General features: G+C 36.4%; 1 protein-coding gene across 1 annotated transcript; it reads left to right on the forward strand.

Moving 5' to 3' along the window:
* Window positions 1–3013: 3013 nt before the first annotated feature.
* LOC127943447 (zinc finger protein 385D-like) lies at window positions 3014–27560 on the forward strand. Its single transcript, XM_052539921.1, has 8 exons — window positions 3014–3202; window positions 5104–5214; window positions 11595–11817; window positions 20947–21246; window positions 21983–22170; window positions 22899–22997; window positions 23480–23572; window positions 24143–27560. The coding sequence occupies exons 1-8, from the start codon at window positions 3029–3031 to the stop codon at window positions 24368–24370; spliced, it is 1416 nt and encodes a 471-aa protein (XP_052395881.1). The 5' UTR covers window positions 3014–3028; the 3' UTR covers window positions 24371–27560.
* The last annotated feature ends 377 nt before the right edge of the window (window positions 27561–27937 follow it).

Here is a 27937-nt window from a genome sequence, read left to right on the forward strand (position 1 = left end):
GTACTCTCTCTCTTTCACACACACACACACACACACACACACAGAAATGTGACAGTTTGATATAGAATTAAATGACTGATATCAGGCCTCCCTGGAGTGTGTGTGTGTGTGTGTGTGTGTGTGTGTGTGAGTGTGTGTGTGTGTGTGTGTGTGTGTGTACACGATACTGATTGATCTTTGTGGTAGGGTAAGTATCTATACGCTTCTAGATTTCAGATTCAGCCAACTGGAAAATGAGAAACCTCTACATCCCTGCTCCATTAGAAACATGATATCCCTGTAGACACAGACACACACACACACACACACACACACAAACACACCCTATTAAAAATCCCATATCCCATGGTGTCCATTTCTTTGAGTGAGACACAGCCAATGTGCCCCAGTCCACACCCGGTTAGTCGGATTAAGAGTATATGTGTGTTTATGTGCATTATTAATGTGATCAGTGTCTTTTTTTTTCAATGTATTTATCATTATTTATCCTTAGAGGTCCCCTCAAATGCTTTTAAACATGCAGCTTTATTCTATGTGTTGACGTCATTTTAACTAGAAGACAGGGCGGGACATATCAAGCTGCCCAGCCTCTTTTTTTAAATAGCCAATATCGTTCCTTTATTGCATAGCTTGGCCCAACCGTTCAGAGTCGTTGAGCTCAGTAACGCCTCATTTGACATGGTATGACAACCACAATCACATCCATATTGCTATAAAATATAGCATTCTGTGTAGAATTCAAATAGCTCTGATGTGTTTTAATAGCTCAGACTTCTTTTTCCTCAATGGAAAGCAAGTCTGAATCGTTCCCTGTCCCCTATATAGTGCACTATGTGCCATTCATCATGCAGAAAATACTAATTCTGTAAACAAGTGACCGATTACAGCCACGGCTTCAGCATCTACAGGTGCTTCTCAATAAATTAAAATGTTGTGGAAAAGTTCATTTATTTCAGTAATTAAACTCAAATTGTGAAACTCATGTATTAAATAATTTCAATATACAACAGCCTGAAGAAATCTTAAGTATTTTGTTTTTTTTAATTGTGATGATTTTGGCTCACATTTAACCAAAACCCACCAATTCATCTCAACAAATTAGAAAATGGTGACATGCCAATCAGCTAATCAACATAAAACACCTACAAAGTTTTTCTGAGCCTTCAAAATGGTCTCTGACAGTCATTGACACCCTTCACAAGGAGCGTAAGACACTAAAACTCATTGCCAGTAAGCTGTTCACAGAGTGCTGTATCCAAGCATGTTAACAGAAAGTTGAGTGGAACGAAAAAGTGTGGAAGAAAAACATGCACAACCAACCGAGAGTTAAAAAGTTGGTTAAATGACCATGGTGTTGGTGTGCTTGACCTTCCAGCAAACTCACCAGACATGAACCCCAGAGAGAATCTATGGGCTATTGTCAAGAGGAAAGCGAGAAACAAGAGACCAAACAATGCAGATGAGCTGAAGGCCACTGTCAAAGAAACCTGGGTTTCCAGATCACCTCAGCAGTGCCACAAACTGATCACCTCCGTGCCACACATAAATTGAGGCAGTAATTAAAGCAAAAGGAGCCCCTACCAAGTATTGAGTACATGTACAGTAAATGAACATACTTCCCAGAAGGCCAACAATTCACTAATGATGTTTTTCTTTTTTTATTGGTCTTATGAAGTATTCTGATTTGTTGCGATGTGAATTGGTGGGATTTTGTTAAATGTGATCCAAAATCATCACAAATAAAAGAACCAAAGACTTTAACTACTTCAGTTTTTGTGCATTCAATTTATTTAATACATGAGTGGAATTACTGAAATAAATTAACTTTTCTTCGACATTTTAATTTATTGAAAAGCACCAGTATTTATAGTATAGGGGCGGACGCTTCAGATTCTAGAGAGCATTAGATTGGTCAGAAGATTTGATGAGAAGATGAAGTGCGATGTGATGTCATGAAAATATGTGATCTATTTTATAAGAAATGAGAGACTGTACGTTTTGAAAGCTTATATCTCCTAAATGTAAAATTTTGTCATTGTTTTGGAACACATCAGCTTATTCTTAACCTTAAGGCTAACATATTAATACAAAAAACAAAAAAAAACATACATTTTTATTTCTTGGGGACTTTAAACACCTGTGTGGTTGAAGAACAACCTGAAAAGCAATACAACAAGCAAGGCTAGTAATAATAGTATTTTTAAAATATAATGTAGCAATCTTGCTTTGTCATAATCTGTTTCTGTACTGTTTGTTAACATGACCATGTTTTAGCTGATTTGCAGTTTGTTTAAGTGTACTAAAATGTTTTCATTTGAAGTGTTGGGATGATATTTGCTGTAAAAGTGCAACAATGTTGCAGAGTAGGCACCTAAAATGCACTTTCATGTTAATTATATACATTTTAACCTAGAGTCTTAATGCTGAAAATAAATGGTTGATAGACGTTTTTTTTTTTTGTCAACTATTAATTCGTCATGTACTACATTTGTAAAGAGTGTTATATGTAAATTCAGGTTAGTTATAGGGTATAATTAATTATAAATTAATTATTCATTATAAATTAATTTTTTAAAGCATGTGAAAGTCAGTAGTGAATATACTTTATGAATTTACTTACATTCTCTTTGTGAATTTTTAAAACTGTAACAATCATGAACAACTTGAAATGTTTTGTTCAAAAGCGAAAAATTCATCAAATTTAATGGTAACATTAAACAATATGATTCTTTTAAAAATCATATTAGATCCTCTTGGGATGATTTTTTTACTTTAATTATTCCTTCTTTTTCATGCATTGTTAACAATTTATTCTTAATAGTTAATTGCAATATTTGTAATCAGATAATTTGATGTGTTTTTGTGTCAGAATAATGATGGTTTAAAACTCATTTGATCTTGGTTAACTGAACTGTGTGACTGTTATTAAATATCCCCTTTCTCTTCATTGGTCATGGTGTTTGTGCACTAATTGCTTGATTTAAATACTCTCTTGCCCTAGGTCTGTAAAGTGGTGATTTTCTCTTATATGTGTTGGTTATTGTTGTTGCTGTTCTCAGGTATGGCTGCTCAGGGGAGCCCCCTGCTGGCCTCATTACCGGTGCAGGGTCGCCCACTTCAGACCCCTCTGGACCTGAAACACTTCCTGCCCTTCCGGCTCAGTGGCTCCTCCCCCCTCAACCTGTTCCCCAACTTCAACACTGTGAGTTAATTAACTCTCTTGGTTTTATTTTCTAAACCTCACCTTCCCAAATGTGTCATCATTTAAAGTTTAAAGTCAACTCGGAACATTTTAAAGGCATTGCGTTGGGTCCCAAATGTCATCTCTAAATGTCAGGAACGATTCAGCAGACTGTAGGGTATTTTTAAAAGTGCAGAATGTTTGCAAAAAGGGCCGCTAAACAAAGGTGTATTGTGTTCGATAGTAATTTTAGATTTAAGACTCGAGCAGCAGCTCAGATTAGGATCTAGATTTAGTTTCAGACTCTCTGAGCGCAGTTTTGAAGGCAGTTTGTGTGTAACAGGGTTCTCTTTCTTCTGATATCTGCATTCTGGAATACACACTCCATGTGTTATATTCATGAGTACACTGCTGGTCGGCTAAAAATAATATATAGTAACATATATTAAAAATAATATACACCAACAGCACGTCTTTATAGCAACTTTGGGCTGTCAGTATATAGCCAGGTTCAGGTTCTCTTTTTGATCAGATCAGTCTCTCTCTCTCTGTGTGTGTGTGTGTGTGTACTAGAGTGATAAATGCACCTGTCTCTTCAGCAAAGTAGCTGTCAGTGACCTCTCTCCTCTCTTATCCTCCACTGCTTTCCTTTGCTTACCTTACTGCTCCTCTTCTCTTCTCTTTACTGCTGCTTTAGTATTCTCATCTCTTCTCTGTTCTTCATGTCTCTGCTCTTCTAGTCTTCTCTGCTCTGTTTTTTCTCTCCTTTTCTCTTTTCACTTCTTTTTGTCATGTCATTTCTTTACAGCTACTTTTTCACACCTCATCTCATCTTGTATTGTCTCCCTATTGATTCATGACTTTTCATCTCATGATGTGTCATCTCTGGTCTCATCTTCTGATGGTTTGGTCCTCTCTTCTCATCTCGTCTTTTATTTTCTTCTCTCTCTCTCTTTGTTTTTACTGCTCCTCTTCTCAACTTGGGTTGTCTTCTTATTGGCTCTTTACTTTTCATCTTATGACATGTTGTCTCTTATCTCATGTTGCTTCATTTCTTGTCTGTTCTCTTCTCTTTTCTTCTCACTTCTTCTCTCGAGTTTACTACTTACTGCTTTTTGTCCCATTATTTCTCTTCTTGTCTCTTTTCGTTTTTTCTTTCTTCTCTTTTGATTTTACTGCTAGAACTCTTTATTTTCTGTTCTACTCTTCATCTTATCCCTTCTCTTGATTTTATGCTTTGCATCTCATTGTTCTCTTCTTGTTTCTTCACATTTATTCTTGATCCTTTTCTTTTGTTTTCACTGCTCCTTCTCTTCTCATCTTATTTCTTATCTCTTTATTGCATCTTTTGTCTTGTCATTATTTCTCTGCTCATCTCGTGTATTTTCCTTATCTTGTGTAATCTGTTCTCATATTATCTTTTTAACCTTTACTTTTGTTTTCTGCTCTGCTCATCTTATCTCATATTTTCTCCTCTCTTCTCTCCTCTCTTTACTATTGTGTCATCTCTTGTCTCATCACATCATCCCCTTCATTCCTGCATTAATATCATGCTCCACCATCTCCTAACCCTCTCCAGTACTCAAGAGTCAACAATGCGGCTTCATCAGACACATACACTCTCTGATACACACACACACACACATTGACCTGGCAGTGTCCCAGCTGGTCAGGGATGACTGCAGATGAACAACAAGAACATTCTTGAGGCTCTAAAACAAATAGACGTGTGACCAGCTGCAGAGTCATTGTGATGTGGTGTGTGTTCTCATGGCGAGGGGTGTCAAGGGAAAGTCCCTTGGGCTCTGGCATCATGTTTAGGGTTGCTGCTGGGATAGAAGGAATGTGTTTGAATCAGCAGAGAGTGAGTCTGTTGATTCGAAGTAAGTGATTTGTATAATTGTTTCTCACCCTTACCTCAGATGGACCCGGTGCAGAAGGCTGTGATAAACCATACGTTTGGTGTTCCTCAGTCCCTGAAGAAAAAACAGGTCATCTCATGCAATATCTGCCACCTGCGCTTCAACTCCACGGTTAGTGTGTAGTGTGTGTGTGTATTTTACCCTGCGCAGTTGTGATGACAGACAGTGAACATCACACTGGATGGGTAAAAGCTGTTCCATCCCTTATAGCATTTGTCTCTTTGCTTTCTTTATTTCTTTGGTTTTCTTACTTTGTCTTTGATAATGTGAAATTATCAGTCCCTAACATCCCACTCTCTCACTCTCACTCTCTCTCTCTCTCTCACACACATTTAACTGGTTAAATGGTACTTTTCATTGACTTCTATTTTATTATTATAATTACTGCAGATTTACTGTAACCCAATACCTATTAAGCAATAATAAGGTACTATGTTGAATACAGTATAGCACAGCCTTTCTCATTGCTTATATAAAATTGGTGCTGCATAAAATAAAGGACTTTTCATTAAAATATTTTCATGTAATAATGTTCACCCAAAAATGATAATTCTGTGATTATTTGTACTTCTGTGTCGTTCCAACCCATATGCTGTTTTCAATTGAGGACAAAATTATTTTTGAGGAATCGTCATGCTGTTATTTTGCGTACAACAACATTTCAAAGTGACCAAGGCTGTTCAGCACCAAACAGTAGGGGTGCTCCGACTGATCGGCTACCGATCACTATCAAACGATAATCACATTGCGATGATTGATTGGCTAAAGAACACTATTGACCCATTATCTCACTGGGATGATTGATCGGCTACCGATCACTATCGACCGATAATCTCATTGGGATGATTGATCGGCTACCGATTACTATTAAACGATAATCACATTGGGATGATTGATTGGCTACCGATCACTATCGACTGATAATCTCATTGGGATGATTGATTGGCTACCGATCACTATTAAACGATAATCTCATTGGGACTATTGATCGGCTACCGATCACTATTAAACGATAATCACATTGGGATGATTGATTGGCTACCGATCACTATCGACCGATAATCTCATTGGGATGATTGATCGACTACCGATCACTATTAAATGATAATCTCATTGGGACTATTGATCGGCAACCGATCACTATTAAACGATAATCTCATTGGGACTATTGATCGGCTACCGATCACTATCGACCGATAATTGATCGGCGGTCTCTGAAAAGGCCAATCTCAAAAAAATTATCTCAAGCTGAAGACGATGCCACAAGATGTTTGGCATGACATGCCGTCTCAGCCTCTGTCTGGCACAGGTGAAATAATTATAATGCTATTTTTCTCCATTAAATAATAAGTTACTTCACAAACAGTGGGAGTGTATCACCGCAAGCTCTCTCTTTCACTCTCAAAATACACAAATGGATTCAAATCTACCCACATCGCATTTGTCTATAAGCAAGCTGCACAGGTGACACAGGAATTTTCACTTGCATAATGGAAGCAGTGTCACATCTTCACTTAAGTTTATAAATTGCATTACTTTTTAATTCTTGCCCGTGTTTAACCATTCTGCGCATGCACACTCGCAGCGCGCACTTCAAGTTCACTTTACTCCATTTGCATTGCGTATGCGGTGCATATTTTTTTTCCGCACTCATGTTAACGCATTGTTTTCAATAAATATGACATGGATTAATGCAAAAATGTAGTAATTACACCACACATGCATATTATTAAAGTCTACTGTGTTTCACAGTCAACACATATGGCTTTTTGGTTAGGTTTAAAGAGAAAGGGCACTTTTAGATAAATCTAGCAATGAAAGAAAGAAAAACTTCATTCTTTATGAATGGCAGGATTGCGTGTAATAAATATAAAAAAAAAGGAAAGGCAGTAGAGCTGACTATTTCTGTCAATGGTAAGTTTGTGATAACATAAGAAAAGTAGGTTTAAATGTTTTGCCACTTGCTTGAGCAAATTAATATATAAATCTAGAAGTAAATACAAAAGTAAAAGCATTGAATAATGTGTTGCTTTTATTTATTGTGTTTAAACATGTCTCTTAAAGATTGTATTATTGTACTGTGTAAAAAAAAATAAAAAAATGCAATGCTGATAAAGCATTTTCAGGGACAATGTTTGGATTTGAAATCAAAATAATGGATAAATGCTGTGTTTGTGCCTTTAGTACAACAGCTACCAATTTTGCCCTGGTAAACAGCCAAGGACCAGTAGCGGACTCTTCTGTGAAAGCACAGTCCATGCTGCTTCCCCTCTCACAAGATTCACCTAAAAGGGGAATTGCCCCCATTTTCAAAAATGAAATTCAGGCCCTGAATAAATTTCAAAAAATCCTGATTGGAGTATCACTATATATAGTTGTAAACACTGTTGGGAACGTTTCTTTAAAAAAGTAATTAGTTATAGTTACTCACTTCTTGTTCCAAAAAGTAACTGAGTTAGTAACTGAATTACTCTATAATAAAAGTAACTCGTTACCAGGGAAAGTAACTATTGCGTTACTGTAAAAATTTTTTTTAAAAAGTTGCTAAATGTCAAAGATTTATTTATTTATTTAGTTTTTTTTTAGCAGTTTTCACAAGTCAGTTGAAATGAGAATAGAACAGATAGGTGTTCATACATAACTTTCTATATTTATTGCACGTCAACAGACAGCATGTGTATTATCTTTGTAAGAAAAGTGTTTTTGGCTTTGTATATATGCGTATGTCACACATTACATGCACGTTCTTGCCTTTGACCACAATGAATTTGAAGTAGTGCTTATATCTCCACCTTGAAAATGCCAACTTTTCATCGGATTGCTCCTGACTCGCCATCTCTGCTGCTGCTGCGAATCTCTGTTTAGCTGTAGCATGTGTGTGTGTGTTTTTGGCGCCGCTGGTGCGTGTGCCGGCATGTGTGTAAAAACACTGGCTCTGATTGGCTACCATGAAACATATGACTCTGCCTTAGCCAATCATAATCGCTTATCTCGTTATCAATCAACCCACCTCCTCACTCGCTCTGTGAACTAGAGGTGCGTTCGGATTACATAGTTTATTAAATCAATGCATAGTAACGCACCGCATTTAACATCCAGTAATGTTAACGGCGTTATAACGACAGGGAAAGTAATTAGTTAGATTACCCCGTTACTGAAAAAATAACGTCGTTACTGTTAATCCAAACACTGGTTGTAAATGACAAAAAGAAGGCTTAAATGATATGTATCGGTATCGGCAGATACTGCTTTCCGTGATCGGCCTCAAAAATCCTGATTGGAACACCCCTACCAAATAGCACTATAAAAGTGGTTAATATGACTCGTGCACTAATATGATAGCCTTTTGTCAAAAACCAAAGTGTAGATCACTGAAAATCTTCCCCTCTGCTGCAGCTCATTTACATTTAGTTGTAACACACAAGACACCTTTATTGGATCTCAACATTTATGCCCATGCATGAACTTTCAGAGCGTCAGGTTTATAGTACATAACAACAAAATTTTGCCTGTTTCCTCAATAAAAGCTATTGTATTAGTTAGGAAGACTTGAGATATAAGATGTGAAAAGAACTACTTTCATGGTTGTTTAGTGAGAAAAAAATGTTTGAACTGTCAAAATCACCTGCCCCTTATCCCTTATCAATTTTTATGTGTGTGTCCCACAACGAACATAATACATAACGGTTTAGAGTACAGCTTTTTCTTTTTTTTTCTTTTTTTTATGTTTATGTATGTACGTAAATAACTTGATCCATGCAGCTTTAACGTTCTTAGTTGTTTCTGGCAAGTCCAGTGCTGTGTTGGACAGCGAGCTTGAGTGAAGAGAAGATCCTCGCAACTGAGATGATCTGCATGAAAAATGAAAGCATGCTTATCTCCATTGCCAGATTCATACTGCTTGTGTTGTCAGAAAGGGTTATGTCCCTCTCACTTACAGTTTCTGTCAGCCTCTGGGCGACACTTGGATCAGTTTCTGGGCAGTTTGCATGAATTTTGATGAATATTGTCATTTTGGGTTACTATTCTGTCACTCGTCCAAAATAAGTCCATCGTCTTATTTCCAGGAACCTCAAAAGGTAAATTTTCTTCTAAGAGTGTAGCATTTGGCTCACATCAATATTTTAGCCATGAAAATTAACCTGTGCAACTAATCATTGTATATTTGTATGTTTCTGACAAGCTGTTGAAAAATATTGAACTGGGACGTCATTTGTAGTTCTATTATTCGGTTTTCACTGCTGTTAAGGGCATTTTTAGCCCAGATATATCCTGAGAGAGAAACCCAACAGCGTTTGCTCAGTTAGACGTCTGAAAGTCTATCAATTGCTCATTAGTTTCCCACTGCTTGTGGTTCACCGTACAATACTCTATCTCTCTCTCTCTCTCTCTCTGTTTATCTGTCTTTTGGTTTCTCTGTTAGCCTGTCTTGTCTGTTTCCTCTTGTCTCATTTTACTTTCTCTATTATAACTTTCTCTACAGATTTGATTTATAAGCTGGTAGAAATATTAAATAGCTTGTTTAAACTCTCTGTGTTTGTAGTGAAAGATTATTACAATTTCAAAATTTTAATTAAAAAAAAAACTGTTCTCTATCGTTTTATAAAATGTAATATATTTGTGATGTCAGAGCTGTTTTGTCATTATCATTACTCCAGTCTTCAGAGTCACGTGATCCTTCAGAAATCTGTCTATATGCTGATTTGCCAGTAAAAAGTTCAAAAGATCTTTTTATCTTTTATATATATATATATATATATATATATATATATATATATATATATATATATATATATATATATATATATATATATATACAGTATATGCACACATAGTTATGTATAAGTGTGTGTGAGCAGGAGAGTATATAAACATCCTTCCTCCTCATCTGTTTAGAGCAGACAGTGTTGTCCCTTCTGTCCCCAGATGAGGGTCATCTGCTAAGTACTTAAGAGGATTTGAGTGGGTTGATTACTCCCTCTGGGCCCACAGACTCATTTCTGCTCTGATATTAGCCCAAGATTTGCTCGATGAACTAGGTGTTAGCTTTGATTTGCAAGTCGAAAAACATTAACCAGCTGCCATTCCATTTGCAATTTAAAATGTTAGTTCTATGCTTTGTGTTAGTGTCATTTTCAAATCAATTTCAGCTTTTAAAATTATTTCGGTATGCAATAAAGGATTCACAGCTCAGCATGTAAACAGCTCATGTTCACTTTAATTACATGCCGAATTATTACTATACATTTCTGCAGAATCTGGATTATGGCTCTAGATGATTGCAAGAGTCTGGAAACATTTATATTTTTTAACTGAAGAGGTGTTGTACTGTTAGTCAACGTATATGTGTGTCTTTGAATACATCACAATGCCAATCACTAAATTTATCAACAGTATAATTATACAGTGTATTTCAATTGACACCTGCTATTGTAATTCGGGCCTTCCACTGGGCATTTACTCTTATCACCCTAATGCAGACTGTTCATACTCACTGTTTGTGTGTGCGTAGACACTTAAACATATATGCACGTTTTTGTTTTTGTCCCATATGCATATCTGTTATCATGCAAAGCATTTTGACCAGGTTTAGTATATATTTTCCAGGTTTAAGAATAATAACTAAGAGAACAAAACTATGAAATAACACAAATAGCAGTATGGGAATAATGTAATCACAACAAAATAGTTAAAGGGTTATTTCACCCAAAAGTACTTGCCCTCATGTCATTCCAAACCTGTAAGACCTTAGTTCATCTTCGTAAAGGTAGTAAGGACATCATTAAAATAGTCCATCTGACATCAGTTGTTCATCCTTCATTTTATGAAGCTACGAGAATACTTTTTGTGCACAAATAAGAACAAGAATAACAAATTAATACAACAATTTATTCTCTTATATGTCCGACTTTGATTAAGAAATTGTTGAATTAAGTCATTATTTTTGTTTTATTTGCACACAAAAAGTATTCTCGTAGCTTCATAAAATCACGGTTGAACCACCTTTTTTGGGCCTTGATCGTTTCAGTTGCATTGCTGTCTATGCATGGTCAGAAAGCTCTTAGATTTTATAAGAAATATCTTAATTTATGTTCAGAAGATGAACAAAGGTCTTACAGGTTTTGAACGACATGAGGGTGAGTAAATAATGACTTTGGGTGAACTAACCCTTTAACAAAAATCAAAAATGTCTCATTTCCTTTAGCCTCGGTAACAGTTCTGCACACCCTGGACTTCTCTTTAACTTTTTGAGGTGCATCCTGGGAGGTTTTTAAGATTTCATGTATGCTGGCTACTTAATAAATATAGATATACACATTTTAGTGTTGTTAGGACATTAAAATGTATAGAAAATACAGGATCATGCTAAACACCAATTCAGTGAATCTCATGACTGGTAGTTTAAATGTCTGCATGTTTCTGTAAATGTGAGAAGCTTCGTTAAGGTTTTGCATTCCTTATACTGTCTTTTTCTATCTGTATTTCCCTAGAATCAGGCTGAGGCTCATTATAAAGGCCATAAACATGCTCGTAAGCTGAAAGCTTTAGAGGCTCAGAAGAACAAACAGCAGAGGCGACAACTCGACAACACACATCACAACCGAGACAGAGAGAAGGACCGAGAGAGGGAAAGGGAGAGAGACAGCAGCAGAGTGAAAACGAGCGCTCCAGATCCACTTCCTGCCCTGCTGGATGACACCGCCATGGAGGAAAGTAAGTGAACTCACGGATGATTCACTGCATGAGTGAGCCTTTTTGTTACTGCAGGAAACGATTTAAATTTATTACAGACAACATAAAACACATTTGCAACATATTTAACTTCTGTAATTCTGTAATCTCTCAGAGTCAAGAATATTCAGCTCATTTTAACATGGGACAATGATAGACTCTCGTTTCTGCGTGTTACCAAAATGATATAATGGCTATGATCATACAGGCATAATTTTATATATATATATATATATATAAATACACACACACACACACACACACACACATATATACTTTATACTTTAGGTACACCTTGCTAATACCGGGTTGGACCCCCTTTTGCCTTCAGAACTGCCTTAATATAATTCTTTGTGGCAGATTCAACAAGGTGTTGGAAATATTTCTTCGAGATTTTGGTCCGTATTGACATGATATCATCACACAGTTGCTGCAGATTTGTCGGCTGCACATCCATGATGTGAATCTCTCGTTCCACCATGTCCCAAAGCTGCTCTATTGGGTTGAGATCTGGTGACTGTGGAGGCAAGTGTAAAGTGAACTCTCATGTTCAAGAAACCAGTCTGAGATGATTTGAGCTTTGTTAATTGGAGCATTATCCCTATCAGAAGATGGGTACACTGGAGTCATAAAGGAATGGACATGGTCAGCAACAATACTCAGGTAGGCTTTGGCATTTAAACTATGCTCAATTGGTCTAAGGGGCCTAAAGTGTGTCAAGAAAATATCCCCCACACCATTACACCACCAGCACCAGCCTGAACTGTTGAGACAAGGCAGGATGGATCTATGCTTTCATCTTCTTTATGCCAAATTCTGACCCGACCATCTGAATATTGCAGCAGAAATTGAGACCCATCAGACCAGGCAATGTTTTTCCAATCTTCTATTGTCCAATTTTGGTGAGCAGGTGTGAATTGTAGCCTCCGTTTCCTGTTCTTAACTGACAGGAGCGTCACCCGATGTGGTCTTCTGCTGCTGTAGCCCATCAGCTTCAGGGTTCGACGTGTTGTGTGTTCAGAGATGGTATTCTGCATACCTTGGTTGTAACAAGTGGTTATTTGAGTTACTGTTGCCTTTCTATCATCTCTAACCAGTCTGCCCATTCTCCTCTGACCTCTGACATCAACAAGGCATTTTGGTCCACACACCTGCTGCTCACTGGATATTTTATCTTTTTCGGACCATTCTCTGTAAACCCTAGAGATGGTTGTGTGTGAAAATCCCAGTAGATCAGCAGTTTTTGAGATACTCAGACTACCCCGTCTGGCACCAACAACCATCTCATGTCCAAAGTAACTTAAATCCCTTTTCTTCCCCATTCTTTTGCTCGGTTTGAGCTTCAGCAAGTCGTCTTCACCACATCTAGATGCCTAAATGTTGAGTTGCTGCCATGTGATTGGCTGATTAGCAGTTTGTTACCAAGCAATTGAACAGGTGTACCTTATAAAGTGACCGGTGAGTGTATTTCACCAAGGCTGCATTTATTTGATAAAAAAATACACCAAAAATTTTAGTTTTGTGAAATATTATTATTTTATAATTATTGTATTATTTTAAAAATTCTATTTCAATATAATTACAAATGTAATTTGTTTTTGTCATGGTAAAGTTGTAATCATTACTCCAGTCTTCAGTGTCACATGATCCTTCAAAATCATACTAATATTCTGACTTGGTGCTCAATTATTAATAATGTTTCTTCTTCTAATTTTATGATTATTATTATTATTTTTTTTTTTTTTTTTTTTTTGTGGAAATCATGATACATTTTTTCAGGGTTCCTTGATGAATGGAAAGGTCAAAAGAACAGCATTTGTTTTAAATAGAAATCTGGGTACCACTTTAGTTTTGGGCCCAAGTTGCTTATTAAGGACAGTGTCACATCTAAAGATATCACTCATAGAGCTATAACAGAAAAAAACTTAATTAGGACATAAAAAAATCAGAGGTTGCATTCCTGTGGAGTTTTTGTATATAACTTGATAAAACATGCATAGATCTTGAAAAACCTCACAGAATTAAATTAAAAAGAGGCCAAATTTACCATAATCCATTGATCAGAACTGTAACACATTAAATCAGACGGGCATGCTTCAGCTTGTGTTTTTATTCATAACTTCTCAAAACATACATAGATCGTAGAAAACTTTTCAAAATATTCTCCCGATTTTAAAGAGCCCAAATTTACCATAATCCGTCCATCAGATCAAATGATTTTTGTTCATAGAGCTGTAACAAATTAAACCAGACCAGCGTGCTTATACAATAAACAACTGTACTTCCAGTTTGCGCTTTTATTTGTAACATTATGAAACAGATAGTCATGTATCATATGTTATTTGAAAGGTATCATCGAGTAGAACAAAACAAGTATAATTGTTTGGGGCTTTGACTAAACTTGAGTGAGGAATTACTTCAAATTCAAAACAACAATTTCAATACTGTCAAGGGCTAAGAGAAAGGCTACCTTGGTTTCAATTCAAATGCTGTAACTTTTGATTACTTCATGATATCACCTCAAAATTAATTTCAAATACAGCACACATGTTGGGGAACATCCCCAAAAATACATTTTCTCCTGCCTGATTTTTTTCATGAGATATTGAACGTCAAATAAGAATTACATTTAAAAAATTCCCTTGATCACACACATTTTCCTTACATTGTATCACCTATTTCTCAACATGAGAATATTCAAATGTTTAATATGCCCATGCAAAAAAAAAAAAGGATTTTTTTATTTCTTTTTTTTATATCATACTTACCCCAAACTTTTGAATGGTTATGTGTTATGCGTTTCCCAAACATTATAAGCAGCAAAAACAGTTTTCAACATTGATCATAATGAGAAATGTTATTTAATGTGATCATAATTTGCATCACAGGAATAAATTCCTTTTTAAAATATATTAAAACAAAACAGTTATTTAAAATTGTAATAATATTTCACAATATTGGTTTTACTGCTTTTACTTCTTGTAAATTACTATTTGACAATCTTTTAAAAAAGCATCTTGATTACATTAAATGCAATGAGAGAACATCTGGGCCAGCAAGTGTTCGTTTGTGACTACCTCAAGAATGTCTGGAGAAAACAAAGACAACTTTTTATTTTAATATGCATTTTGGATGAATCGTGCATTTAGCTTGTCTGTAGTTCCTTCACTGCTGTGAATATCCTCCAGTCCTGCTCTTCATGATCTGTCTTTTATATTAAGGAGATTTCATTTCTGAATAAAAGACTTGACTTTCCTCTTGTCACGGGGAAGTACTGTGACACAGAGAGCAGAACAACAAGCCGACAGAGAGCTTTGAGCCATCCCTCTCCAATAATCTCTACCTTTTTGTCCCTTTTAAACTCTTTCTTTTTCCTCCTCTGCCCAGCCTCTATAGAATATGATTTGAAAGGCAGCCCGAATATGGGCCCAAGGGATACGATTAAGGAAAAAAATGGAGAGAGAGGGAGTCAGAAACTTCATATCCTTCTGCTACAAGACCTTCAGTATGAAAGAAAAAACCAAGCGAAAAGAGAAAGAGAGCAAATGAAAGTGGATGGATAGGGCAAAAAGATAGAAAGCAAGAACAGCAAGCTCATCAAATCACATTTTAATACTCGTCCCCATTCATGGCAACACAACGGTGAGACGGAGCATACAATCAGACTGGAAGAAAAGGAGAGATTAGATAAGAGAGAGCTGGAGAGAGTTTAAAAGAGCTACAGAGATGGAGAATCAGAAGATTAGCTATTGCAATTTTGTCACAAAGCCTTTGTGTTTGGATTAGCTCTCATGCACATGCTAATGCATTCTTCATATTAACTATTTGGAAAAATACATATTTTCAAAATGGACTTACTAGTGGCTTGCATGAATCTCTAATCGGTCTTATAAGGGAGATATTCGAGTTCACCTGACCCCAGTTTGAGCAGTTTTTAGGGTGTATTTATGTTAGTCACATTGTTGAACTGCTAATAGCATTTTTTTTTATAATTAATGTGACTTTTTAAGGTTTCTACATCATTATGGTGCTTTTTTTTCTTTTTGTATATAATTTACTATATATCTTCTGCCCCCTGGTGGATTAGCTATGTGCTCTTGATGAATTAGAAGAACTTAATGTGAAATCTTTGCTATTTTGATAAAGTAAAAGCAAGAATAACTTAAATATTGCCAATAATGATTCATAATGCATATTTACTGGATTTAAGAAACAATATTTCATACATTATAAAAAAAGGGGTCAATCCAATGATACCGCTTGAGGCAGGCCTTTATTTATTTATTTCAGTCATTATTGTAGTGCCCCATTAAATGATTTTATATTTAATGTATGTGTGTATGTATCTATGTGTTTTGTTATATATATTTTACAATATTATTTATACATTTGTAGTGTATATAAAAAAGATGAATGATAATATTTTACTAAGATGTATTTAGACTGAAAACTTACATTTATTTGAATCTTTATATGTGATTTTTATTTTATTTAATGTGTTGTAACAAACATTTCAACAAAATTTCTTACATCTATTTATTTATTTGTTATATATTCTACATATTTACTGTATATATTTAACATTTAATATATTTATACTTTTATAAAAAATATATATTACAGCACAGTGTGTGTGTGTGTGTGTGTGTGTTGTATTTTTTATTAAGAAACAATGCAGATAAACTATTCAACATCACTTGACTAGTGACCCATCCCTGCTTCAACATATGTGCATTCAGAGCATCAATCAGTTACCATGTGTTTTTTTTTTTGGTCAACTGATGAGTTAACACTCTCATTTAACAGATAACACGCTCTTAAACCCAGTGTCGTCTCACATATGTTAACACACACGAGAGCTAATCTGCAATTCTGAAATGCTCTTTTGCTAACGCGCGCGCGCGCACACACACACACACACACACACACAGACACTCAAATTGAGCTGATTGTCTGATGAAATTAGCACTGTTCTGTCATTAAGCTTGCAGCTGCAGGGGCCAATCACAACTCTACAAGCATGTCAGCTGTTATTAACAGCCATAAGTTGCCTGAAATGGAAAGAGAGGATGGGAGGGGGGTTCTAGAAATTTCTATAGAGGAAGGGGTCCATTTTATAACAGCTATTGAAACACTTTGAATGCTCTTGCTGTCAGATGTCATGGATCATTTTCATCATGAGCTTGCTGATGTAGTATAAATAAGTGCAGTATTTAAAAAAAATGTACAAAGCGAGAGTTAAATATAGCCATCATGCTCTATCCTCTTCTCTTCCCTGTCCATCACTCCATTCTTCCACATCCATCCCCGTATGTGTCAAATTGCATGTCTTTGCAAAGAGTGAGCTGTCCAAAACGGAAAGATTTAAAAAGAGTTTTAGTCTTTGAGGATCAGTTATACAAGCGTGCTGCAAGACACACACTCACTCCAAAGGGAGATGGGCACCGAGTGTTACCCAAGGCAATTCTCTCCATTTCATTAACTTTCACACATTTTTCAGGTGTGAAGGAAAACCTCCCACACACACACACAAACACACACACACACACACACACACACACACAGACAGTAGCACACAACCTTCCAATTCCATTTCCTGTTCTATTTTCCTTTTTTTTCTGTTCTATTTTCTTCACACTCTTCCCCTATACCCCCTCAGAGACCCCCCTTTAGGAGAACTGGTATAATCTAAATATCATAGAGGCACAGAAGGATGAGTCTATCTGATTCCCCAGAGAGGGGGGAATTCAGCAGATCTGCAAAAACAGCCCATTGGGTCACTCACCAAATAAACACTTTCACGTGTTTAAATTCTTTGTTACTCAGCAAAAGAACTCCTACAGTGACTGTAAAAGTCATTTCAAATTTATAAACACATATTACGTGCCACGTAGGAGGGAGTCCTGCTAGGAGAGGTGTTTTATACAGACTTAATTAGCATCTGGAATAGTGATCATTTGTTATTAATTGTTTTTTTTAGTGTTGTTCTTGACTGATTTTGCTTCAGTAGCCCTTTTTTTAACATCAGACATCAAGTTTTCATACCAAAATGTATATATCTAAATATATATTTATTAATATTATCACACACAACCTTTTTATAGTTTTAGTGTTTGGTTTTTGGATGTCGTCTGGATTTCAATGGTTTATCAGCAGCCACTAATTCACAACAGAAAACACAATGTAGTCATCACAAACCATGTTTATCCTCATTTCAGCCTGTGTTTAATGTAGTCTGGGTTGTATTTTCTTTTTCCTTGTTCATGCTTTTGAAGAAGGAAAGCATGTCAGCCTGTCCATGTTGTCCTTTGACTAATTGGCTCTATACATTTTTACATTTGCTTTTATCTAAAACACTTCACATACTCCTGGACATTCCCTGCCAGATAAATATGATGAATTTTCACCATTTTATGTTTTTAAGACAATTTTAAAACATTCTAGCAAAATGCTAGTGTGGTACATAGATTTAACAGAACAATATGTAAAGCTGTGAGGCCAAAGGTGAACAGCCATCAATGATTATTCAAATTTGGGTCGAAATTGAGCCAAAATTCTATATTTAGGTTTCTATTAAACATTTTTATGTTTGTTTAGATGGTCAAAAACATGGTATTCATGGTTTTGAGAGCACCTCATTAGATTTTTTACTTCCCAGGCTGCTATGGCCCTTATCTTCTTTCTTAACAGAATAGATCAAATACAAGGACACAGCACTTGAGTTTCAAAGGCAGACTTAAAGAAAAGGTCTGAAGTTCAACACATGAGCACTAATCTGTAAAAGCACAGCCGTAATAATGTTGCATAACCAAAAACAGTCAGTCTGAAAGTGTCTATATTAGTGTTTGTGTTCCTGTGCGCTGCACATTTCTGCCAATTTGGACACTAGCCCACAGCTAAATTTCAGCTAGCAGACATTCAGATGTTCGAGCGGATATTTTTATGCTGCTCTACTGCTGGCTTTCTGCCTTCACTTACTTACTGTTAGACTGTTCTTCAGCTAACAAGTAAAATAACACATACAGTATTGTTCAAAATAATAGCAGTACAATGTGACTAACCAGAATAATCAAGGTTTTTCGTATATTTTTTTATTGCTACGTGGCAAACAAGTTACCAGTAGGTTCAGTAGATTCTCAGAAAACAAATGAGACCCAGCATTCATGATATGCACGCTCTTAAGGCTGTGCAATTGGGCAATTAGTTGAATTAGTTGAAAGGGGTGTGTTCAAAAAAATAGCAGTGTGGCATTCAATCACTGAGGTCATCAATTTTGTGAAGAAACAGGTGTGAATCAGGTGGCCCCTATTTAAGGATGAAGCCAACACTTGTTGAACATGCATTTGAAAGCTGAGGAAAATGGGTCGTTCAAGACATTGTTCAGAAGAACAGCGTACTTTGATTAAAAAGTTGATTAGAGAGGGGAAAACCTATAAAGAGGTGCAAAAAATGATAGGCTGTTCAGCTAAAATGATCTCCAATGCCTTAAAATGGAGAGCAAAACCAGAGAGACGTGGAAGAAAACGGAAGACAACCATCAAAATGGATAGAAGAATAACCAGAATGGCAAAGGCTCAGCCAATGATCACCTCCAGGATGATCAAAGACAGTCTGGAGTTACCTGTAAGTACTGTGACAGTTAGAAGACGTCTGTGTGAAGCTAATCTATTTTCAAGAATCCCCCGCAAAGTCCCTCTGTTAAAAAAAAGGCATGTGCAGAAGAGGTTACAATTTGCCAAAGAACACATCAACTGGCCTAAAGAGAAATGGAGGAACATTTTGTGGACTGATGAGAGTAAAATTGTTCTTTTTGGGTCCAAGGGCCACAGGCAGTTTGTGAGACGACCCCCAAACTCTGAATTCAAGCCACAGTACACAGTGAAGACAGTGAAGCATGGAGGTGCAAGCATCATGATATGGGCATGTTTCTCCTACTATGGTGTTGGGCCTATTTATCGCATACCAGGGATCATGGATCAGTTTGCATATGTTAAAATACTTGAAGAGGTCATGTTGCCCTATGCTGAAGAGGACATGCCCTTGAAATGGTTGTTTCAACAAGACAATGACCCAAAACACACTAGTAAACGGGCAAAGTCTTGGTTCCAAACCAACAAAATTAATGTTATGGAGTGGCCAGCCCAATCTCCAGACCTTAATCCAATTGAGAACTTGTGGGGTGATATCAAAAATGCTGTTTCTGAAGCAAAACCAAGAAATGTGAATAAATTGTGGAATGTTGTTAAAGAATCATGGAGTGGAATAACAGCTGAGAGGTGCCACAAGTTGGTTGACTCCATGCCACACAGATGTCAAGCAGTTTTAAAAAACTGTGGTCATACAACTAAATATTAGTTTAGTGATTCACAGGATTGCTAAATCCCAGAAAAAAAAAATGTTTGTACAAAATAGTTTTGAGTTTGTACAGTCAAAGGTAGACACTGCTATTTTTTTGAACACACCCCTTTCAACTAATTGCCCAATTGCACAGCCTTAAGAGTGTGCATATCATGAATGCTGGGTCTTGTTTGTTTTCTGACAATCTACTGAACCTACTGGTAACTTGTTTGCCACGTAGCAATAAAAAATATACTAAAAACCTTGATTATTCTGGTTAGTCACATTGTACTGCTATTATTTTGAACAATACTGTACACACACAAGTAACTTACCAATGTCTCCCAGATGGTTTATTGTTATTCTTTGTCTGTGTCTGCCTTTTTGTGGCATATTTCAAATCATGGTGGTCTAAAATACCTGGAAAGAGCTATTGGTTAGATTTCCTGTTCATCTCAATGATAGTCACTCGTTTGCTCAGTAGGTAACTGATTTGAAATCTGCTATTCACAGATTCACATGCTTTTAAAAAGGGATTAAAGGAATAGTTCTCCCAGAAATGGTGTACTGTACACTATTTTCCATGTCACCTAAAACCATTTGACCAATATTCAAATCTTGGTCCAGTAGAGGTCATGATAAAGTTTTGATCTATTGATAAAACAGGTTTGAACTGGCATGAGTGAGAGTAACTATCCTTTGAATAGAAACTCAAACACTTAAAAACTCAAACATGCAGTAACAAATAGTCCATCACTTTCTCTCTCTCTTCAGCTGCTGTCTGTGACTCCGATCCTGTCCTGAAGGTGGATGATGCTCACTTTAGTTCGGTGGTCCTGACACCTATATCAGAGGTCTCGTCTGCAGACCTGTCTGTGTCCTCCCCTTACTTCCAGAACCCGGACGGTCCGCTCGAACCCACCGCTGCCACCAGCGAGACAGCTGCACAGCAGGACAACCCTACGGAGGACACACCGGCAGAGAAGGACCCCAAAAAGACCAAAAAACATCTGCATTGCCCCGTCTGCAAAGTCACAGTTAACTCCACCGTTCAGATGGATGCTCACAATAGTGGTGCATATATTCTCCTTTCTTTTTCTTGATTTCTCTGTTTCTCTGTTTATTTATTTATTTACTTTACCATACTTTACTTTACCATTTGAATTCAGTAAAAATTAAAAAAAATAATAATAATCAAAAGTGTCAGTAAAGATGACTTCAGCTTTACATTTTTTACAGCTTTACAAAATAAATAAAATAGAAAATATAATAAAATAGAAAACAGCTGTTTGAAGTTGTAATAATATTTCATAATATAACCGTTTTAATATTATTTGTGATCAAATAAATGCTTAAGAGGCTTCTTTCAAAAACATTACATTCTTACTGACCGTACTTTTGAATGAAAGTGTATTTTTACTTATTTTGGTTTGAAAACTCATGAATCAACCCCATAAATTAATAAACAAATGTGAATAATCTGAGAATAATCTATGAGATCTTTTCACCATACAGCATTAATATTTCATCAACTCTATAATAAACAATAATTGCAATATAATCTAACAAAAAGTGTATCTTTTCATTAAAACATTTTTTAACAATCAATATTGTAACAATAGACGCCATTATAGAACATTATTGCATACTTATTCAAAACCTTTGTTTTTAACACTTACATAAATTTAGTAGTTGTTTTACACATTTTTGATCTCAAGATAATTCCATAAATTCACCCCATATATTTAGTTTATTTGTGCATATAAATAAGTGAACTTTGTCATGTGAATTGCCTTTTTGAACGTCACAGGCACCAAACATAAACTAATGATGGAAGGCCAGAGTGTGTTGCCACGGCGACGAGGGAAGACACTGTCATCCCGCCCCTCATGTAAAAGCAAGCGATTGGCCAGTAAGGGGAGTGTGGGCGTGGCCAGCAAGAGCTTCTACTGTGAAGTTTGCGAGATCCATGTTAACTCTGAGACTCAACTCAGCCAGGTAACATAAAACTAATTTGCACTTATGTATGTGACACACTGGAATATCAATAAAAATGTAAAGTAACATGGAATGCCATTTTAGGCTCAAATTAAAATCTAGCCTCTTTCACGTTTCCTGTGTTCTCTACTACCTAACCTAGCCTAACTAGCTGTGTTTTTAGAAGCAGGTAACTACATTTCAGACTTATTTTATCCAGTCAGGAATGGACTTCTAGAAATTGACAATCCCTTGAAAAAATTGCTGCTGAAAATCATTTACACCATTGACAGGCACATGATTTATTCTGTTGGCATTGACTGTTTGTCTTTTCTCAGAGGAAACACATCTACTGTGCCACGTTTGTTATCTGGTATAGCTGGGTTGAGTTTTCAATGTAACAGTAACACACTAATCAGTCCGAGATGAGTCATTATGCTTGTGTGTGTGTGTTAGTTTGGTGTCTGCTCAGGCCTGAGGAACATGACATTTAATGGTATTTCATGCTTCCCTTAAGTTGTTTCTGAAGTGTAAAGTAAACAACATGAAGCCTGTTGAAAAAGAAAGAGGGGAAGGAAAGAGGTGAAAGGTATTAAAAGGTTTTTTAGGAAAATATTTTTTAGAAAAAAGGAAACACTGCTCTTATTTTATCTTGACCAAGTATCTCATTATTAAAACACCATGGGTGTGATATGTCAGGCTTGAAAATGCACAGTTAAAAATAAACCTTTATTTCTGTATTTGTTTAGCATATGAACAGTCGAAGGCATAAGGATAGACTGGCTGGGAAACCCCCGAAGCCCAAGTTCAACCCTCATACCAAGAGTCAGCCTACCTCAGCAGCCTCGGTGAGAACGGGATTTACATGCTAATAGTAAAGATGTGTTCCTGTAGCTCAAATAGTAGGATAGCATGGTGCCAGCAATGTCAAAGTCATAAGTTCAATTCCCAGAGATTTCATGAACTGCTGATAGAAGCACCCGCCAAATATATGTGTGTAAATATAATGGTCATATTCAGCTGACCATTACAGAGTACTGAGTAAAAAAAAAAAATTATAGATTGTATCATGATTATGTAGTACAAATAGATATTATAACCCAGAGTTCATTATAAACAATAGGACTGATGATGATTGACAGGACAATATAATTAAGCAAACCTTTTCTCAGCATGACAGAGAGGAAAGGAAAAAGAGAGAGGAAGTTACTCGGGGGAGGATGCTAGGAAACAAGCTCTTCATGATACAAGGAGTAATTTTGAATAATTAAGACAATTTTAATGTCTGCTACACAAACATGATTATAGCAGCTCTCCTGATCTGTTCCAGCAGGGTGTCAGATGGAACAGTTATGCGGGAGGCGCAGTGTCTGCTCTGAAGAAAGTTATCAACCAATGCAATCTCTCCTCTCTGTCCTCACAGGTGAGCGACACAACTTAAACCCCATTAGCAGTCTCTTAAAGATGTAGTTTATAACCTCTGCACCATATCACAACTTTAGATTAACCAACGGCATGATTATATATATCAAAATTACAGAAAAGAGAAAATGATAGAAAATGACACAAAATGAATCGTGGTTAATTCGGTTTAATATACAGTTTCTGTTAATAGAAATAGTTTTGTCATAGTTGCAGAAGAAATATTAGAAATACAGAAAATATTTTAGCCTATATGGAGGGATCATTGATTTTGAAGAAAATATAAATAATAATGAAGTTTGAAATACAGATTATACAATTATATATATATATATATATATTATGGTTATGATTTTGTTTTAATTATTATCATTATTTTTTACAAGAACATACCATTTCAGGTTTTACTAACAATTTCTGAGTGCAAATTGTTTCACCACCAAATTTTCAGTGTACAGCAGTGGCAAAGAAATCTGCACCATTAAAAATATCTTTGTGACACGTTTTTTTGTTTTTTGTTTTTTGCATAATGATTAATTCTGTATCTCTTTTTTCTCTCTCTCTCTCTCAGACTAAACTGGCTCTACAGAAGCAATTGACAAAAAATTTGACCGCCAGCTTCCTTCCCTCCCCCATAACTCCACCCACCCTCTGCGCAGTCACAGCCAATCATCTTGGACTGCGACACCCGCCGGGCACTACTTTCATTCAGACGCCGATCCTCGGCCCTGCCCTCTTTAGGCCAGCGCCCGGACCTCTGAGAGCAACCCACACTCCCATCATATTTTCCCCTTATTGATCACCTCGAAACCATGCAAGCACGCTCTCACAACAAGGGGCACATTCACGTGATTTAGTCTTATGATCAGTTCTCAGTACTGACGGTCTCTGTGCAAACTTTGTCTGTGCTCCTTCTCTCTCCAAACTGTATACACTTAAGTATATAAACACAAACACACACTCCCATAGTGTTCCCTGTCCTCCTCAAAAACTGTGACTCTGAAAGAGTCACTCTTGAACTATGCAGCAAAGGGAGAGAGAGTGTGTGAGAGGGAGAGAGAGAGCAAGACCATATATGGGAATATGGGCGGGGCCTCATTGATAACACCAGCCCACTATGCAGATGAACGCTTTAAGGATAGGACAAGACTCATAAAGGAGTGAAAGAGCTATAAGAAGGATATTTAGTTTTGCTTTATGAGATATTTATCATTATACAGATATTAATCAGGTTTTTATTCTAGAATTTATTAGAGGAAAGATAATTTTAGAGACCTATAACTGCATTAGCTGTTTGTTTAGTGAGGAGATGCAAACATCCCTTTACTTGATCCTTTTATTTTTAAGTATTTTAAATTGTTATCAGTCTGTTTTCTTGTCGTTCCACGTGGATATATTGCCGTTGGTCTGTGTATTCGCACACATTTTGAGTAACCTCATCTGACCGGCTTTTGTTATAAACACAAAGCTCATTGGTCTGTCAGTTTACAGATGCCAAGGCTTTCTGTCATGGGTAATAACAGAATAACACAGAGTACTAGTCTAATATATGAACTTGACAGTTTGGTAGCAAGGCAACACACACACACACACTTGTCCCAATCAGTGTCGTAATTTTCTCAGTGTTGATGCATAGATTAGATGATTTGAGATTGCAGATGCACACACACACACACACACACAACCTCAGATGAGATGATTACGGTTCAGTCACAGTTTGACGTGGCCTTTTATGTCTGCATATTTTGCTCTCAGTATTTCTTCTTTACGGCCTCACAAAGGTCAGTGTGCCTGTCAAAAATCTCTCCGCATCCCATCTTGATTTAGATCTAAAACGTTACCATGTTATTTGCTTGTGTGTGTGTGTCATGAGTTCACTACTCCTGATCTTATTCAGAATAACATTTTCGATTCTAGAAGCATCATTGATTTATTTACATAGAAGAGCCATTGCCAAAACATAATGGCGGTCACTGAAAATACATCAGTACTGTTAAAATGAGGATGCAGGTGTAATTTCAGATTACACTTGAATAGCAACGTGTTAAATTTCAGATATATTAAACTCTCCTGCTACAAGTCTACACAAGTATTCTTGTCAGTCTGAACCAGGTCACGTTGCTTTGCCCCAGATGGTTTTGGATGGACTAAGACTGATTTTCTGTCTTCAGACATGTAGAATTAGACATTACTGTTGAGTCTATGTTGTTTGATTGAAACCATTTTTCATCATTTTTTTTTAAACGTGCCCTAGCATAAAGAGCTTTTTGTACATATTTTATGAATACAGCTTTTAAAAGTGAATCATTAACATTTATAATATATACAGTTAGAGTAAATATGTAGAATTTTATGAAATGTTTAATGTAGATTCTTTATCTGGTTATTGTTATTTATGTGATAATAAGAACGTGCTCTACTTGAAGTTATTACTTTTTGTCACCATTTCTGCAGAGACATGCATACTGAAATAAGGAGATAATCTAATGCGAAGTAGATAAGATTATGTAGTTTTTACGTCAAATTGTAAATCAAAGTGCTTGTAAGAAAGCAACGGAATATAAGAAATATTGCTAAAAACGGGCTGAGACTCGGACACCCAGACAAGGCCGCAGAGCCTGGAGTCACGGGTGAGGCTCAAGCCCACTCAGGGCTCCTGATTTTCAGAGAATGGTTTGCCCTTGAGGGAATGAAGCCTGGGGCCTTGAACTGAGCTTACTATCAACAGCCATATTGACACTTCAAGAGGCACAACATGGACAAATTCTGCATTTTTTTCTGTGGACACTTTAGAACAAGGACTTTGCTTGGACATGAATCAAATCTCTTATTTGTGTGTGTGTGTTTTGATAACTCCTAAATGTCAAACTGTTCTCCATAAGTTCCAAGAAAAGACTAGTGAATGAGAAATAACACTGGTCCATCAGTGGGATACCTTCATGCTTTCTTGAGGCACAAGAACACATAACCGCACCATTCCTAGTTGTCGTCCTCATGAGGTCCACAAAGCAGATATGGCTGTTTATGATACATATGACTGTGACGCTGGTCTCTGGTAGGTGGCTGATTTTACATGTTGTCCAAAAGTAACAGTTCCAAAATATCTTCAAGGTTGTTTGTTGGGATTTTATGTTTCTTTTTCAGTTCAGTGAAATTCAATCTTTAAGCAATAATGACGGAAACTGGAACATTTTTAAGAAAACAGAAGATTACTCTGTTTCTTTCTCTCTCTCTACCTTTTGTGTACATGTTTCTTCCCTGGTTCTCTTAATGTTGTGAGTGCTCTTAATAGTGTGCACACTGTTCCTATCACCAATCTGGAGGACAATGTTTTCTCCCTTTATTTTACACAAAGATGGAATCTGTTTGTCCCAGGACATTCATGAAGATGTCCATGCCAGCAGTGACCAGATAGTGGATGGCATTTCTAATTTCTGCCATGTTGGTTTGAGCTAATTTGACTATTCGATTCACACTCCCTTTTACCTCCTGCTCTAGTTTGCCTGCCTTGTGCCAAAATATATACATAGATTTTTTTTCCAATAATCTAATAGACTGCACATACAACCTATGAGAGTGAAACTCTCTTATGATCAGAAAGCACAAAAAAATAAATCTGTTTTCCCATGAATCTTTAAAAATCATTAAGCCTCCTGTGAAAATGTATGTGTGCGTGTTAACTGAGAAATATGTGAATTGTGTCCAGTGTTTCTGGAACATGAAGATTTCAATAACGTTTAAAAAGGGACATGGCCAGTATGAAGTAATTTAAATAACAACAGACATCTATGTTATTTGTTCTCTGTGCTAAATACATTTCTGTCTGTGACTGTTCTGAACTGTCTGCTGACACAAAGGAAAACGTATTTTCATAGGATTTTGTGTCTTGGTTTTCGGACTCATTTGCTCGTTCTCTGTACAGGGTATGTATGAATGCGTGAAAACGAAATAAAGCAGAGAGAGATAGAATTAAATCGATTAGTCTTCCACCCCAGTGCTCTGGCTGTTCTTTTGAGGGCTTCTGTGACTCGTGGTTATTGACCAGAGGATGACAGCTTGTCATGGCGTCTTGCTTTATAATGACAAACGTGTTGAATCTGCCCAGTTCACTGTAAACCCAGCACATCCAGCCAAAAAAATCTATCCACTGTTATTCACGATGATACACACAAGCGTTCTTTTTCATTCCAATCGTTCACCTCAAGAAGCGTGCGCCACCTTGTGTTTACAAACGAGAACGGCAAGAATATGAAAGGAGACGGACAGATTTTCACAGGTTTTACAAACTGGGTTTTTTTTATATTATTTTTTATATTTTTAATAAGGATATTTTTGATAACGTTTTAATAACGTTTTTAATATTTTA

Source organism: Carassius gibelio, chromosome A3, assembly GCF_023724105.1.
Source record: "Carassius gibelio isolate Cgi1373 ecotype wild population from Czech Republic chromosome A3, carGib1.2-hapl.c, whole genome shotgun sequence".
In the NCBI taxonomy this organism is placed as follows: Eukaryota; Metazoa; Chordata; class Actinopteri; order Cypriniformes; family Cyprinidae; genus Carassius; species Carassius gibelio.

What these genes read in the sequence shown, in the direction of transcription:
- LOC127943447 (XM_052539921.1), top strand. Translation starts at nt 3,029, where the DNA reads ATGTGTTGGTTATTGTTGTTGCTGTTCTCAGGTATGGCTGCTCAGGGG. An exon ending in TGACACCGCCATGGAGGAAA is followed by an intron (nt 11,818 to 20,946) that starts GTAAGTGAACTC and finishes CTCTCTCTTCAG; the next exon opens with CTGCTGTCTGTGACTCCGAT. An exon ending in CTGAGACTCAACTCAGCCAG is followed by an intron (nt 22,171 to 22,898) that starts GTAACATAAAAC and finishes GTATTTGTTTAG; the next exon opens with CATATGAACAGTCGAAGGCA.